Source organism: Gasterosteus aculeatus, chromosome 13, assembly GCF_964276395.1.
Source record: "Gasterosteus aculeatus chromosome 13, fGasAcu3.hap1.1, whole genome shotgun sequence".
Lineage (NCBI taxonomy): Eukaryota > Metazoa > Chordata > Actinopteri > Perciformes > Gasterosteidae > Gasterosteus > Gasterosteus aculeatus.
In genome coordinates, this window is record NC_135701.1 from 22,054,443 (window position 1) to 22,068,270 (window position 13,828).

General features: G+C 46.2%; 1 protein-coding gene across 1 annotated transcript; it reads right to left on the reverse strand.

The window, feature by feature from the left end:
* Positions 1 to 709: 709 nt before the first annotated feature.
* Positions 710 to 13,572, reverse strand: eeig1a (estrogen-induced osteoclastogenesis regulator 1a). Its single transcript, XM_078086342.1, has 12 exons — positions 13,399 to 13,572; positions 13,037 to 13,288; positions 6,706 to 6,826; positions 6,446 to 6,475; positions 5,586 to 5,702; positions 5,124 to 5,170; positions 4,226 to 4,377; positions 3,835 to 3,939; positions 3,542 to 3,737; positions 3,335 to 3,456; positions 2,666 to 2,735; positions 710 to 1,940 (listed from the first exon to the last, which is right to left on the reverse strand). Exons 2-12 carry the CDS (start codon positions 13,177 to 13,179, stop codon positions 1,895 to 1,897), a joined length of 1,149 nt encoding a protein of 382 aa, XP_077942468.1. The 5' UTR covers positions 13,180 to 13,288; positions 13,399 to 13,572; the 3' UTR covers positions 710 to 1,894.
* Between the last annotated feature and the right edge of the window lie 256 nt (positions 13,573 to 13,828).

Here is a 13,828-nt window from a genome sequence, read left to right on the forward strand (position 1 = left end):
GCTGCCTTGGGACACAACCAGAGCCCAGCTGAGACACGCTGAGAGGACGCGCAGGTCAAAGCATTTATTTTTATCAGATACAAATATTATCGAGTATATAATCCACGTTTCAAAAACCCAAAAATATTTTAAAATGTATGTTTCAACATTTCTAAATTCATTTTGACACAAAAAGGCTGAGTCTATACATATAAACCATACTTTTCAAATGAAAGCACAAAAGACATTCGGGGAGGATTTTTATTATTTCTATGAGCTACCTGGTAGCAGCAGCAGTACACACATATGCTACAATATTTATTTATTAAAAACAACACGGACAAACTCAAATGAGCTTTTTATTGTTTCAAAGTAGAAACACAAACCAAAAAGAAATCTGTGACTCTAAATTGAGGACATACTCACTTTATTACGATACATCACTTTGTTAGAGCTACTAAAGGAAAAGGAGAAGCTGTGGGAGGCGAGTTGTGTGCGTAGCTTATGATCAACCTGCACACAGAATGTATATAAATAAATGCTTTAAGTGAATCCCGAAGGCTGTAAACCCAAATCCAGACCACGAGGTTAGTGCTTCATCCGTGTGATTAATAAACATACAGCTGCAAAACACACAAAGAGTACTGTGAAGACGAGTGATTCGACTTGTATACGAACGAGCTGGATTCAAGAAGACGTGAGACGACAAGCTGGAGAAATAACACACAAATAAGTTTACCGATGATTTATTTATTGTGCATGAGGGGAAATTGCTGCTTCTATTTATGACGGTGAACTGAAGATCACATCCAGGAAAACTGTTTCTCACCATTTTCTGTCGTATTCTAAACGATGAAACAATCCAACTGATTGTTGAACAAACAGATTTAACCTGAGGAGGAGAATCCTCGTGAAGCGTCCGTGTCATGTAAACACATTCCACACGTCTGTGACCTGCACTGAAAAAGGAGCATTGATCTCAGACTCAGACTATAAGTGAAACAAGTGTTTTACAAAGAGAAAAATACGATTTTAAGACTCCGATCAAAAGGTCAAAGTCTAAAAAAGAATTGCTTCTAAAATTTAGCAAAAGAAAAAAAAAGGCCTCAACCAGCCAGCTGGTCGCCTACAGTTGAGTTCCAAACAGTTTTTTGCCTCTTTGGTTTCCCTCAGAAGCACTCTGCGCTCTCAGGATCATTCAGGAGAAACTTCACAGGCACAAAGTGGTTCCACTGCTTTTAGATCACAGTCAGTATTTGGATGTCGGACCGGAAGTCGTTTTTTACCAGGTTCTGTCTAACTTGCCTGCTGGAATAAAGATGAAAACATCACACGTGATGGTAGACTTTCAGTGCACAAGTTGAAAGAAACCCAATAAAAGTAGCTAGAAGTTTAGAACATTTTCCCTCAGACTGAGCTTATTCCACTAAACGTATAAAACAAGTCATTGTTCCTTCATGGACTCTGTCAGTGGAGGACAGAATGTAGATAAGAGGATTGTATTGTGGTTGTGTGAGGTTCTTCTCCATAGTCAGTACAAAGATCTCTGAGACCTTTTAGAGTCTCAAACCAATTTTAGATGAAATCAATGAGGAAGTTCAGCAGTGGTTGTGGCCCAATCACATGACATCCATCTTCATTCATCTGAAGGGAAACTGTGGAGAAGAAGCTCAGACAAACACACAAAGGAGCCCTTCAACACGTCGAGCATAAATGTGTAAAGACACAAATCGAGGCGGCGCCAGAGTGTCGCTGCAGACCGGCCGAGGCTCCTCCCCTCACGGCCTCCGACCAGCCGAGGCTCCTCCCCTCACGGCCTCCGACCGGCCGAGGCTCCTCCCCTCACGGCCTCCGACCGGCGGAGGCTCCGAGAGGAACCGGCATCGAGGCGAAAGGCGACTCTCCGACCGGCGGGTCAGTGGATCTCGATGACGACGGGCTCGTAGCCGCCCGCGGAGACCCTGCGAGGACCCGGAGGACATCAGTCAGAGATCATCTCCGGGACTTTAATGCTTTCATCCTTCTTCATTAGTGTTTTATTGCAGCTGTTTTCTCCTTGTGAAGCACTTTGTAATAAAAGTGATGTAAACTAAAAGTTCATTATTATTTACAGTTTCCTTTATCTGACAACAACATACTTTAAATATCTATAAACAGCTATAAACTAGTTAGTCTCTTGTACAATAAAAACTAATGTGTTCAAAGTAAAGCAGTGGCAATAAAATCCTAATTTTGCATTTTACTAGAGGGAGACGGAATGAGGCAGGGAGGGAGAGAGGGGAGAGAGAGAGACAGGAGGGAGGGAGAGAGAGAGACGGGAGGGAAGGAGAGAGACAGGAGGGAGGGAGGGAGACAGGAGGGATGGAGGGAGACAGGAGGGATGGAGGGAGACAGAGGGACAGAGACGGAAGGCGGGAGACAGGAGGGATGGAGGGAGACAGGAAGGAGGGAGACAGGAGGGAGGGAGAGAGACGGGAGGGATGGAGGAAGACAGAGGGACAGAGACGGAAGGCGGGAGACAGGAGGGATGGAGAGAGACTGGAGGGATGGAGGGAGACAGGAGGGAGGGAGACAGGAGGGATGGAGACAGGAGGGAGGGACAGAGACGGAAGGGGGGAGACAGGAGGGATGGAGAGGGACGGGAAGGAGAGAGACAGGGAGACAGGAGACCCCCGGCTGTCCTCACCGGTTGCCGAGCCGAATGCCGCTGAGCGCCGTGGTTCCGTCCCGGCTGACAAACAGTCGCAGGTTGCTGTCTGGAAACAAAGAGACACCAGACGAGAGGACGATGAAAGGAGAGAAAACACTGAAGAGTTCGTCAGCTAAACACATCATCATGCCCGTAAAATGTCCGGTGGAAGCAGGGGGGGAGGTGGACAGGAGGGTTTGTGGGTAATGGAGTCGTCTTCAAGCGGGCGCTGGTGCCTGGAGTAACGCTGTGGTCCAAAAGGTCCCACGTCGGGTCCACACACTTTTTATCACTTTTCACTCTAAGTCATAGCGATCTCCCTCCCCCCTCCCTCCCGAATAATAATAATTACGGCCATGAACGACCGGGTCCTCCTGGTCTCATGCACTCTCACAGATGGCGCCCCCCAGTGGACTTTTAAGGAATAGCAGCTTCTTTTATAGAAATGCAATTTTGGTATTTCTGTAATTCTAACAACAGGATCCCCCCCCCGTTTGGATAATAATGTGTTGAGGGAAACTCTCTGGAAACTAAATCTAGATTTTACGTTAAACATTTTATGTTAAACGTTTTGTGATCTCCATGTTTATGCTACACTATTTTACATTTGTGTGCAACACCCGAGGAGCCCCTCAACACAAGAAGAAGAATCAGCGACTGTCAAACCTTCAGTGTTGTTGATGTCTGCAAAGTTCTGGCTCTGGACGATCTTCTCCACGATGTCGTCGGCGTCCATGCGGGTGTCGTTCACCCAGGAGGGGTGACTCTCCACCGAGTCCTGCTTCCTCCTGACGAGAAGAAGAAGAAGAAGAGCAGCTTTAGAACTGGACCGCGGCCACGGCGATCCAAGGACCAGAGGACCGGCGTCTGCACCTGGGGGGCCTGTTGGAGGGCAGCACAGGTCTCGGGGGTCTCGGGGGTCTCTCGGGACGTCCGGCGTCCTTCTCGCCGTCTCCGGTCGGGTCGGAAGCGAAACACAACCCCCCCGAGGCGCTGCTCCCCGTGGAGGCGTTCCTGCGATGCGTGAGGTCCGACAGGCTGGAGGAGCAGGAGTGCTCGGTGCTGTAGCCTGCAGGGGGGGGGCAGGTAGAGTGGAGGGGGGGGGGGGTCACCAGTGTGCTGCTTCACCTGCACCCTCACATCAAACTTGGGGGGGCTTCTGGTACCTGAGATCCTGCTGTGCTGGCTGGCGTAGCTGGAGGTGCGAGAGTGGCCCGACTGGAAGAGTTCTGCAGCGCCGAGCGGGCTCGACTGGGACTCCTCGAGGAGACCTGAAGGCCGAGAAGAGACAACTTTACTCACCCTGCAGGAGATCAGAACCAACGGAATGAGAATGTATAGAAATAGATCGACAACTATTAAGGGACTAAGAGGAAAAAGAAGACAAAGGCAACAAGATTTAACAGCACAGTCAAAGAGTAACAGAAGAACTGTATGTTATAGGAGGGAAATAATGATGTGTACATATAATCCAAATAAACTCTAAAAAAAAAAAAATTCTTTCTGTGGCGAGGCCCCTGCTCTGGTGGTCCTCATGGCGTCCTACTGGTTCCACACCTGAGCCGACGATGGAGGGGCGTGGCTTGGAGGCTCGGCCCAGAGAAACCCCGCCCGCCGGCCCGGGCTGGGCCGTTCCCTCCCCCTTGCAGTCCAGCTGCAGCGTGTGCTCTCGTCCCGGGATGGAGATGCACTTGGCGGTGCTCTGAGGCCTGAAGGAGGAAGAAGACAAACAGCCGCTGAGTCTGGACCACATTAAAGTACGAGCAGGACTTTACCCACCACTAACAACGAAGTGTCTTTAGCTTTGAAACCTTTAAGAGATACAAACAAACAAACAAACAAACATTAATAATAATAATAATATAAGAATTATATATATATATATAACAAGTAGTAAAATCCTTTTTTGTTGTTTGTTTTACGAAACGGAAGAAAACCTCATTAATCAATCCTGATTTTACAGATGAACTGAGAAAGATATTTATTGGTATTTGTTATTTTAATTAATGTAATTGAATTTATTTTAAACAGACATCTATCATTTATTTTTTTTCCATCTGCAAACTGCTTATCCTGCTCACAGGGTCGCAGGGAGCTGGAGTCAATCCCAGTCAACTCCAGGCGATAGAGTGGGGCGACAGTGCTGACCACCACACCACCGTGCTGCCCCGCATTTTATTTTCTTTAAATTTTATTTTATTTTATTGTATTTTATTTATTTAAATTTTATTTTATTTATTTAAATTTTATTTTATTGTATTTTATTTATTTAAATTTTATTTTATTGTATTTTATTTATTGTTTTGTTTTTTGTTTACTCTTTAGCTTTTTTTTATTTCATTTCAGTGTTTAGAATTCTTCCTTCTTCATTTTTTGTAACGTCACTTAATTTATTCATTCAGAATTCACGTGACATGAAGAGAAATCTTCAAAATTAAAAGAAATAAAACCTTACGTTTTAAAACAGGGATCTCCGGACAGCAGGGTCATCCCGATGGTCACCTGTTTAAAAAAAAAAGACATTTAACACACACTTTTCACACTGTTGTCAGGTTGAGCATCCAAAGTATTTAAAAGATCAGAATAATTACAACACTAACTACATTGCGTACAATAGTCGTCATAATACTGATAGTGGAAGCATTCAATATATTACTACAAAACTATCTGCATCAAAATATACTTAAAATAAACATGTAGATTTCAGAATTCTGTGTTTTATTTTACTAGAATTAGTTATTATTTTAATATTGACTTTCTTCTTAACTGCGCCTGAAACCTTAATGTTTCATTACAGGATATGAAATGAAAACGAAATTGATCAGAATAGATTGAAACTGCGTTACAACACATTCATTGATCAGCTGGTCAGCGATGGCGTCCTCGCCTGGAGGCGCCTGAGGACGCGCGTGCTCACCTTCAGGATGGAGTTGTCCTGCCGCGTGTTCTTGGTGTCGTATCCCTCCAGCAGACAGCAGCGCACCGTGGAGCCGGAGCCGGCGAACTCCGCCATGTTGAGGTCTGTGAAGCCCAGCTGAGGGCGAGGAAGAGGAGGAGGAGGAAGAGGAGTTAGTTAAAGATTTAGTCAAGAGCTGATTACGACTGATTAAATGCCGTAAATGAAATTCCAGACGTGCTTTGAAAACACTGACATAAAACCTCCTGTTAATTTAATGCGAGTTAATTATGCGGAGCAGCTCGTATCCAACACCAATCACATGGAGGTCAACTGTAATTGTAGTAAGAAGCACTTTAACCAAAGTCACTCATTAAAAATCTGAGATGTTAGTGAGACTTTAGAGGTCAAAGGTCAGCCTCCTCCAACCGGCTTTCAGGAGCAAAGCTCCCGTTTTTATTATTTGATCTCAAAGTGTGATTTGGATCATTCTAGAGAACCAGAAATAAAGTCTCATAGTTTAACCTCCATTCAGGATTCCAGGAGTCGACTTCTTTTCCCCCGAAAACAAAGCTCACGGCTTCGTGCCGCCGTGTTATTTTAAACCAGTCCACGATTAAAGGTTTCCGTGTTCCGCATCCTGCCGCTTCCTTTTTACCCGCGTTTAAAAAAGGAAGCCGTCTCCTGAGGAGGGAAGCGTGCTCTTTATTTAGCGGGTTCCTGCGTGACTCATCGGCCCTCAGGAGCCTTGCGGGGCCTCGTGAGCGGGACGCGTCTCCGGGACGTTTCCCAGCCTCTTCCTCTGCTTTTCTCGTGGTTCATCGGCCTCTGCCGCCTCGCCAGAGTGCTGTGAGGAATGTTTAGACGACGCAGGCGCTTACCTTCGAGTACGCTTTTCCTCCTTTGAGTTCCTGCAGGGTTCGGGAGGGGAGGGGGGGGAGGGGGGGGGGACAGGAAGACAAGCGATGAGCCCACGGCGATGCATCTGATCCTACTTGGTATCCCAGAGAGGTTCCTCCCTGAGGGCCTTTCTGTGAGGTCTCCTCTGGACTTAAACCCCGTGGCTCACTGCTCACAAACAACGTATAAGACTGATGATAAAAACAATTAGCTGTGTGACGTCGGCCCCCGGGACTCGTACCTTCCTGACGGACACCCTGCAGACCGACGGGTCCAGGACCCCCGTGTGGGGGTTGGCGCTCATTTTGGACACAAACGAGAACCTCTTCCTCCAGCGAACACAGTTCTCGTGGACCTCGTGTCTGCAGAGGGACACAGAGGAGCAGCGCTTGTAAGTCACGTGTCTCGGCCGTGGACAGCGGGGGGGTTTGTTCATTCTGAACAGACTTTCTAGTTGTGCGTCTCACGTCTCTGGAGCCGAAACGCTTCGGGGTTCTATGGCGACGCCACTGGGGTCACGCGCCGAGAAGGAGCGTCTGCATCTGCTGAACACACCACCGCGGTGGGAGGTTCTCTGCTCATGTATTCATATTTATAATGTTTGGCAACTAGATGGAAGCATCGGCCAAATTAATCAATCAGTGGATTAACAGAGAGATTGTTTGTTTTTGCTCTTTGGTTTTAACTGAACCAGCGATTAAAATGCATAAAGAATCAAATCTCACTTCTTTTCTTCTACGCTCTCAGATTTGACTCAAAGAATGTTTGATTAATGGAAGAAATACAATAACAGGAGTGATTTCTGGTAGGAGGCCTTGTTGATTCTGGGAGGTTTACGTGTTTTTAGGATTCTTTTCTATTAAAAAGAGACGTTTATTGATCCCTGAGAGGAAAACAACAAGTATTTGTTGTTACTTACACAACTACCGTGCACACACACACACACACACACACACACACAGGGCCCAAAGGGACTTATTTAGTCTTATTTAGTATTATAATATGAAATGGAAAGCAATGAGAATTATTGAGAAAATAAATAGTAAATTTACTAATTTATTAGTTGCTTTAAATGGTTGAACCAGGATAAAAACATTTACTTCCACTATCATTTTGATATTTCTGGACTAAATGTTGCTTTCACACTTTCGCTCCCCGCGCGTCATGTGATCCATGTGACGTTTTGTGAGGGAGGAGATATATCCTGAAGTGAATGTAAAAGTAACTCTGGTTTCTTTACAATAAACGGCGATGTCTCCTAAAACAATCCGCCCAAACAACATGGAATAAAAAGGTCTGGTCCTCCTTTGACATCCACTGGTGTGTGTGGATAAAAAACGTGTTTGTAATGGGAGGATTCTCCCTCCTGAGCGTATCCACGGAAACCAGTGAGGTTCTCAGGAGGGCCGAAGCGCCGTCTCTGCTCTTATCAGGACGCCATTGGTCCTCCAGTGTGTCACGGCGAGCGTTTCCAGACCGCATTCCTCAGTCCAGATGGCTTTGTTCAGCCGCCATGGAAACCTCACACTCCTCAAAGCCCAGCGGCGCCCTGCCAGCAGCCAGGAGGACGGGGAGGACGGGGAGGACGGGGAGGACGGGGAGGACGAGGAGGCGCTGTCTCCTTCACGAGCCCCTCCGACGTTTGTTCTTAACTTCACCTGCAACCTTTTTGTCCCTCGCGCCACAAGTGACCTCGTTTGTACTGAGGAGGACGTAGAGACGGCTGGAGACCTGTCAATCAGCGTGTAGCCCCGCCCTAAAGCTTCCCCTGCTTTAAAGTCTATTGGAGACCTGTCTGTCACAGTAAGCCCCGCCCTAAATTCCTACACGATCAACAACTACATTGTTAGATTCGTTCTTTTAACAAATACATTTGTGTCGTTAAATTGTTACTGTTAAACATATTACTGATCTCAGTTGGACTTCTTAGACAAGTTTATTATATTTAAAAGGACAACAAGGATTAACGGTTTAATCAAACCAGTTTGATTAACCAGTTACAGGATCTGAAATCAGATTTGTTTTGTTCTCCTAAAAACTAAATAACGAATCAGAAATGTGGAAAAAGTTATTAAAAGTTATTAAAACACAACTCTGTTTCTTCTGCACAAAAGGAAAACGTCTGCGTTACAACAAACTACAGTGATTTTAACACTCAAAGTCACCAGTCAGCCCTGATAGGAGCCCCCCCCCCACACGGGACCCCCAGCATGTGATGACTCAACGTGTCAGCTACGCAGCGCAGCGCCACGGGACCCTTATCTCCCGTCCTGGCAGCGCGGCTCCTGGGGGCCACAAACACAAACGGCGCCCACGAGCAGGCGGCTCCTGCAGAGGGAAGGTGACGCGGGGGGCGGGAGGGAGGGGGGGGGGGGTTAGTGGAATAGTTCCAACCTGGGAGCGTTTTCCATTGCGTCTCCCTGGGGGCCAGTTCATTAGAAAAGGGTTGAAGTTAAAGCAGAACAAACATGCGCCTCCCACTGCGCTGCTGCCATGGCAACACGCCGCTCTGCTGATTAATGGCAGAAGGTACGTGAAACTAAGCAGGTCTCACTTCATTTTACAGGAATTCCCCTCAAAAGGACGAGAGACATTTTGATCACCTGACCAGATACCAGAGGAACACACACACACACACACACACACACACACACACATCCCAGCAAAACGCCAACGGCTGGAAAGCGAGAGGAAAACAGGAAGCAGCTGTGGAGAAGCTGCTCTCCTCACTAAGTCCTTCCTTCCTCTCCTCACTAGCTCCTTCCTTCCTGTCCTCCGGTGTCTCCCGTCCTCTCCAGGTGAATAAAGCGACTGTCGCTCTCCTTTTCGGTGGAAGGGTGCAGTGATTCACTGATCAACTTCAAACCTTCTGATTGGATAACGACGAGTAACGACGAGTTGATCCGATTTTACAGAGAATTTAAAGGTCGATCCCGACGTCTGAGGAACCAGATTTATATTCTGTTATTATGCAGATACGTTTAAATGATTCACTTTAAAGAACTCAGAGTTCCTTCATTTGTTGTTGAATTACGGATGTTTGTTCCAGGAACTACTTTGTCAACAGCTGTTCTGTTTTTTGTTTCCATGGAAACTTTCCGCACACAAATTTTCCGCATTAGAAGCAGTGGAATAAATATCAGGAGTCATGTGAGAGACTTAAAGGTGACTGATGGAGTGCTCAAGGGCCAACGTTGGTCCTCTAAAGTCCTCGTTTTGTCCCCTGGGTTTAACATGTCCCTCGACCTCCCGACCCGTGTCCTATCTTGTCCCCCGGAGACGGTCCTGAGAAATCTGCTCCTCTAAATCGATCGTCGACCAGTTTAAAGGAGGTTAATTAATTACAGTAAAACTCAGTACATTAAAACAAGAAGAGAGACAGCTGATGGAAGCTGAACTCGTTTCTGCAGGTCGGAACGGAGCCCAGATTTAGTGATTCCAGATGTTTGCTACAGCTGCATCAATGATTGGTTTAATGATGTATTCACTAACAGTTTACGCAGATGGGCGACAGCTCATCAGTCCTATATGTGTGCAGACTATATATATATATATATATATATATATATATATACACATTAAAACCAGAAATGAATTCAGCTTTAATTTGTGTCAATCACTTGTTTCCTTTGGCTCCTCTTTGATGAACTTCACCCCCCCAGTTATGAGTTATAAAGAATGACATCATCAGTATTAATCCGTCGGCAGTTTGTTCCTTTAGATGCCAAAGAGTTTTTTTAAACTGTATTTCGCTTGTTATGAGGGTGGAAAAAACCTCTAGAACGTAACTGGAACCATCGGGGGAACAGAGGGGTTTTAATTGAAGTGGGTCTGTAAATGTAAGATGTTATGTTGTAATTCAACAATAAATCAGGTCGCTTCACTCAAACTGGACTTTTTCACATGGCAGGAATGTTAAATGCTGAATGGACTTTACTCGCGTTTCTCTTTCCGTCCTCCAGCCCCTCAGAACGCTCTCACCCTACAAGTCACCGTTCACCCGCCGAGGACAGGCGCTACCAGGCGGTCAGCAGTCACACAGCCGTGGTCACGGCAACAGCCGGGGCAAAGTGGGGGTCAAGCGACCCGGGCCAAACAAGAACGCGACGCGCCGGCCCGATTCCCAGCAAGTGTTCCAGAGCCAACGGGGACTGGATCCGCTGGGTGAGACCGCCTTTGCCCCCCCCCCTCCCTCCAATGTTCCCGACCTACAACAAGGCCGCCCCCCCCCGGCACAAAGGCCGGGCCTGTCGGACCTGTGACATAACGTGGTGGGAGCCTCCCCGCGCCGTCGCCTCGTCCTCTGAGAGCGTCTTGTGTTCAGTCAGCGACGCGATAACGGGGGAGTTAGAGGAGGGGGGGGGGAGGGGCTTATATAACCTCCGGAGAGGAGCGTGACCTCAGCGGGGGGGGCCTGGGACGTCTGAGGACGGGGGCTGTTGGCGAGTTACTTACTCAGAGTTTCAGCTCAATCAATAAAAACGAGTTCATGAGCAGAAACAACGGTGATGTGACGCCGTGTTTCTGTTGAACATTCTTGGGACATTTCTTGGGGATTGTTTTTGTCCAGCGCAACATGAGGAGGAGGAAGATTCCACGGGACGGAGTCGTGCTATCAGCTCTGATGTGAAGGGTGAACATCGCCATGGCAACGTGCATACGTCAAACCGAGCCCAAGGCCGATAGCTGTGGCAACGCGCCCATCCGGATCGACTTTATCGCTTCTATACAAGAAACGAGTCTTAATTAATTAAAACTTTATCTTCAATATCCTGTAAACTACCTGATTTAGTGGCTAAATATTTACTCAAATGTAGTGGTGGTTTCTACAGGATCTATAAACTAATTGTATAATATATATAATTATAAATTATATATATATATATATATATATATATATATATATAAATAATAAATAAATATATTTATTTTTATATCTATATATATATAAATATATAAATATATATATATAAATAATAAATAAATAAATATATTTATTTGTATATATAAAAATATATAATATATAAATATATATATAAATAATAAATAAATATATTTATTTATATATATATAAAACGGTTGCTGTTGAGGAGCATCGTGCGGACGAGCGTTTGTCCTCCGTTTTAAGAGTGAAACAATGAGAAGAAAACAACGTGCAGCTGCCGAGCCGAACGAGTGCTCCTCAAACAGAGAAGAGAACTCACTATCTGCTCTTTGAAAGGAACGTCTGCTGACTAGAAAGCCGAGACGGTCGCCGCGTGTTCACGTTCCCCCTTTCAAGACACACAAACACGCACAGACAAGACGCACGCGACTACGGGACGGCGGGGCGGTGGAGCACAAACGAAGAGGACGGCGTCCTCGTTGGCGAGAGAAAGCGTCAGCTCAACGGAGGCCACTTTGATTGAAGCCTCTAGAATGTCCCTCTGAGCGAGAAAGAGAAACCGCCTCTGTGTAAACAACCAGAGTTTAAACCACATTGAAAGGTTTGCACACGCGTGTACGTGACGTACAGGCCCTTCAAACGCCGCAGCCTGTCATGGAACCAGCAGCCGAGAGAAGCTCCCCTTTCTACTCGTACCTAAAACCTCTGCAACATCTGGAAATGGAGTCACAGCGAGGCGACGAAAGGTCAAAGCGCCTCCAGGCGGTCACCGTGTCCCGTCTTTATCTTCAGAGCAGTGTGTGAAAAGAAGACATCTGAAGAGGCTTTTAAGGCTCAATAATCTGAGGCTGATTTTATCAAAGTCCGGTGGGGTCAATCTGGAGTTTTGTGACGTGAATCCAGAGATGAAAAAGCACCAAATTAAAAGGAGATTTCGAAGAGAAAACCGGCGCCAGCAGCAGTGAGGTTTTTTTTTTAAATGTTTAGTCGGCCGGGCCCCTGAACATGGAAACACCCGGTGTTTAACCGGGACTGCAGGGTTCAGTCCAGCAGCCGCAGGAACGTAAAGCTGAGAGACTTTGATCCCAACGACGGATTTCATGTAAGATGCAACGATTTGAGTTTTTTATGACACTGAACGGAAAATAAAACAAACAGGCTAAAAACACCAGAATCACTGAATGGATCCTCCTCCGAATCAACTGCAAATAAAAAGCACTTCAATAGGTTTTGCATAAACAAAGTGAAGTTTGGGGGTGAAAACAACAAAGAGATGCATTTAGTCCCACATGAAAACTCAGTGGAAAATAACAGGCAGAACCAAGCAGTTCACAAACCATTGAGGAAATTAGAAGAAAACTCATTATAGGCCAATTAAATGTCATTAAATCCACTACATTGCGACATAAATGCACTTTAAGAATTATTTACACACTTAAAAATACTACTTATATAGTTTTTGCAGAAATGAAGTGATGTTTAAACAACAGACAACGTTTGTATTCGATCATCGAACACTGTGAAATCAACATATTTGGGGTAAAAACAAGTTTTAGTCAGATTAAAGCGACTCAGAGAGAAATAAATCAACTTTAAACGACATTAAAGTCGCATTATGACGTCTAGTGAGTGAATGAAACGACGCTTCTTGTTGTTGTTTGTTTGTTTGTTTGTTTGTTTTGTTTACCTGGAAGAAGTCGCCACGAAGTCTCCGTCCAGCAGGCGGATCTTGCAGAACAGAACCCCGTTGACGAACGGAACCGCGCTGAGCTCCTCCAGCGTCAGCTGCGTCTGGAACTTGAACTTCTTCTTCTTGGCAAAGAACGCCATCGCTGCGGGCCGCGCCGGGCGGCTGGGGCCGGGCGTGACGTCACCGCTAAAGCTGGGCGTGACGTCACCGCGGACTACCGTTCTTCTCCTCGCTGTCCGGACCAGAAACCTGGGGGAAGAAGGGGAAGAAGTCACCGTGTTGACGTCGGGACGCGGGCGGAGGACGTGCGCGTCCCCCGCGGGGGGGCCTCGGGGGGACCCCCCGCCGGGCGGACTCACCGGGAGGCATGTCGGGTCCACGGGGCGCCGCTTCCAACGCGGGGACGGAGGAACCAGACGTGGCGTCCTCCGTTTTCCCTTCGGTACCGGGAAGAGGAACTTTTGCGCGAAGGACAGTCAAGCCGGCCGAGACCGGCGCATCGCCTAACATCCGGCGGTCCCTTTTCACAATAAGAGCTCAAAACTTTATTAATCCCTAAATCCGATGGATTACAAATAAATACATACGAGTAAAGCAAGAAGGGACCACAGTTGGAGATATTACTGATCAATTATGTTTCTTTACTAGACATATAATAAATTGCTTCAGATTATTTTACCTGTATGTCACGACATGTATACCATATAGGTAAAATACCTGTAATAATATAGACAGTAAACATAAAGATCGTGTGTATTTACAAATAATATGGTAACTCAAGATTTATTC

What these genes read in the sequence shown, in the direction of transcription:
- eeig1a (XM_078086342.1), bottom strand. Translation starts at nt 13,179, where the DNA reads ATGGCGTTCTTTGCCAAGAAGAAGAAGTTCAAGTTCCAGACGCAGCTG. An exon ending in TTCGTGGCGACTTCTTCCAG is followed by an intron (nt 6,827 to 13,036) that starts GTAAACAAAACA and finishes GTCCCTCTGCAG; the next exon opens with ACACGAGGTCCACGAGAACT. An exon ending in CCCTCCAACAGGCCCCCCAG is followed by an intron (nt 3,457 to 3,541) that starts GTGCAGACGCCG and finishes TCTTCTCGTCAG; the next exon opens with GAGGAAGCAGGACTCGGTGG.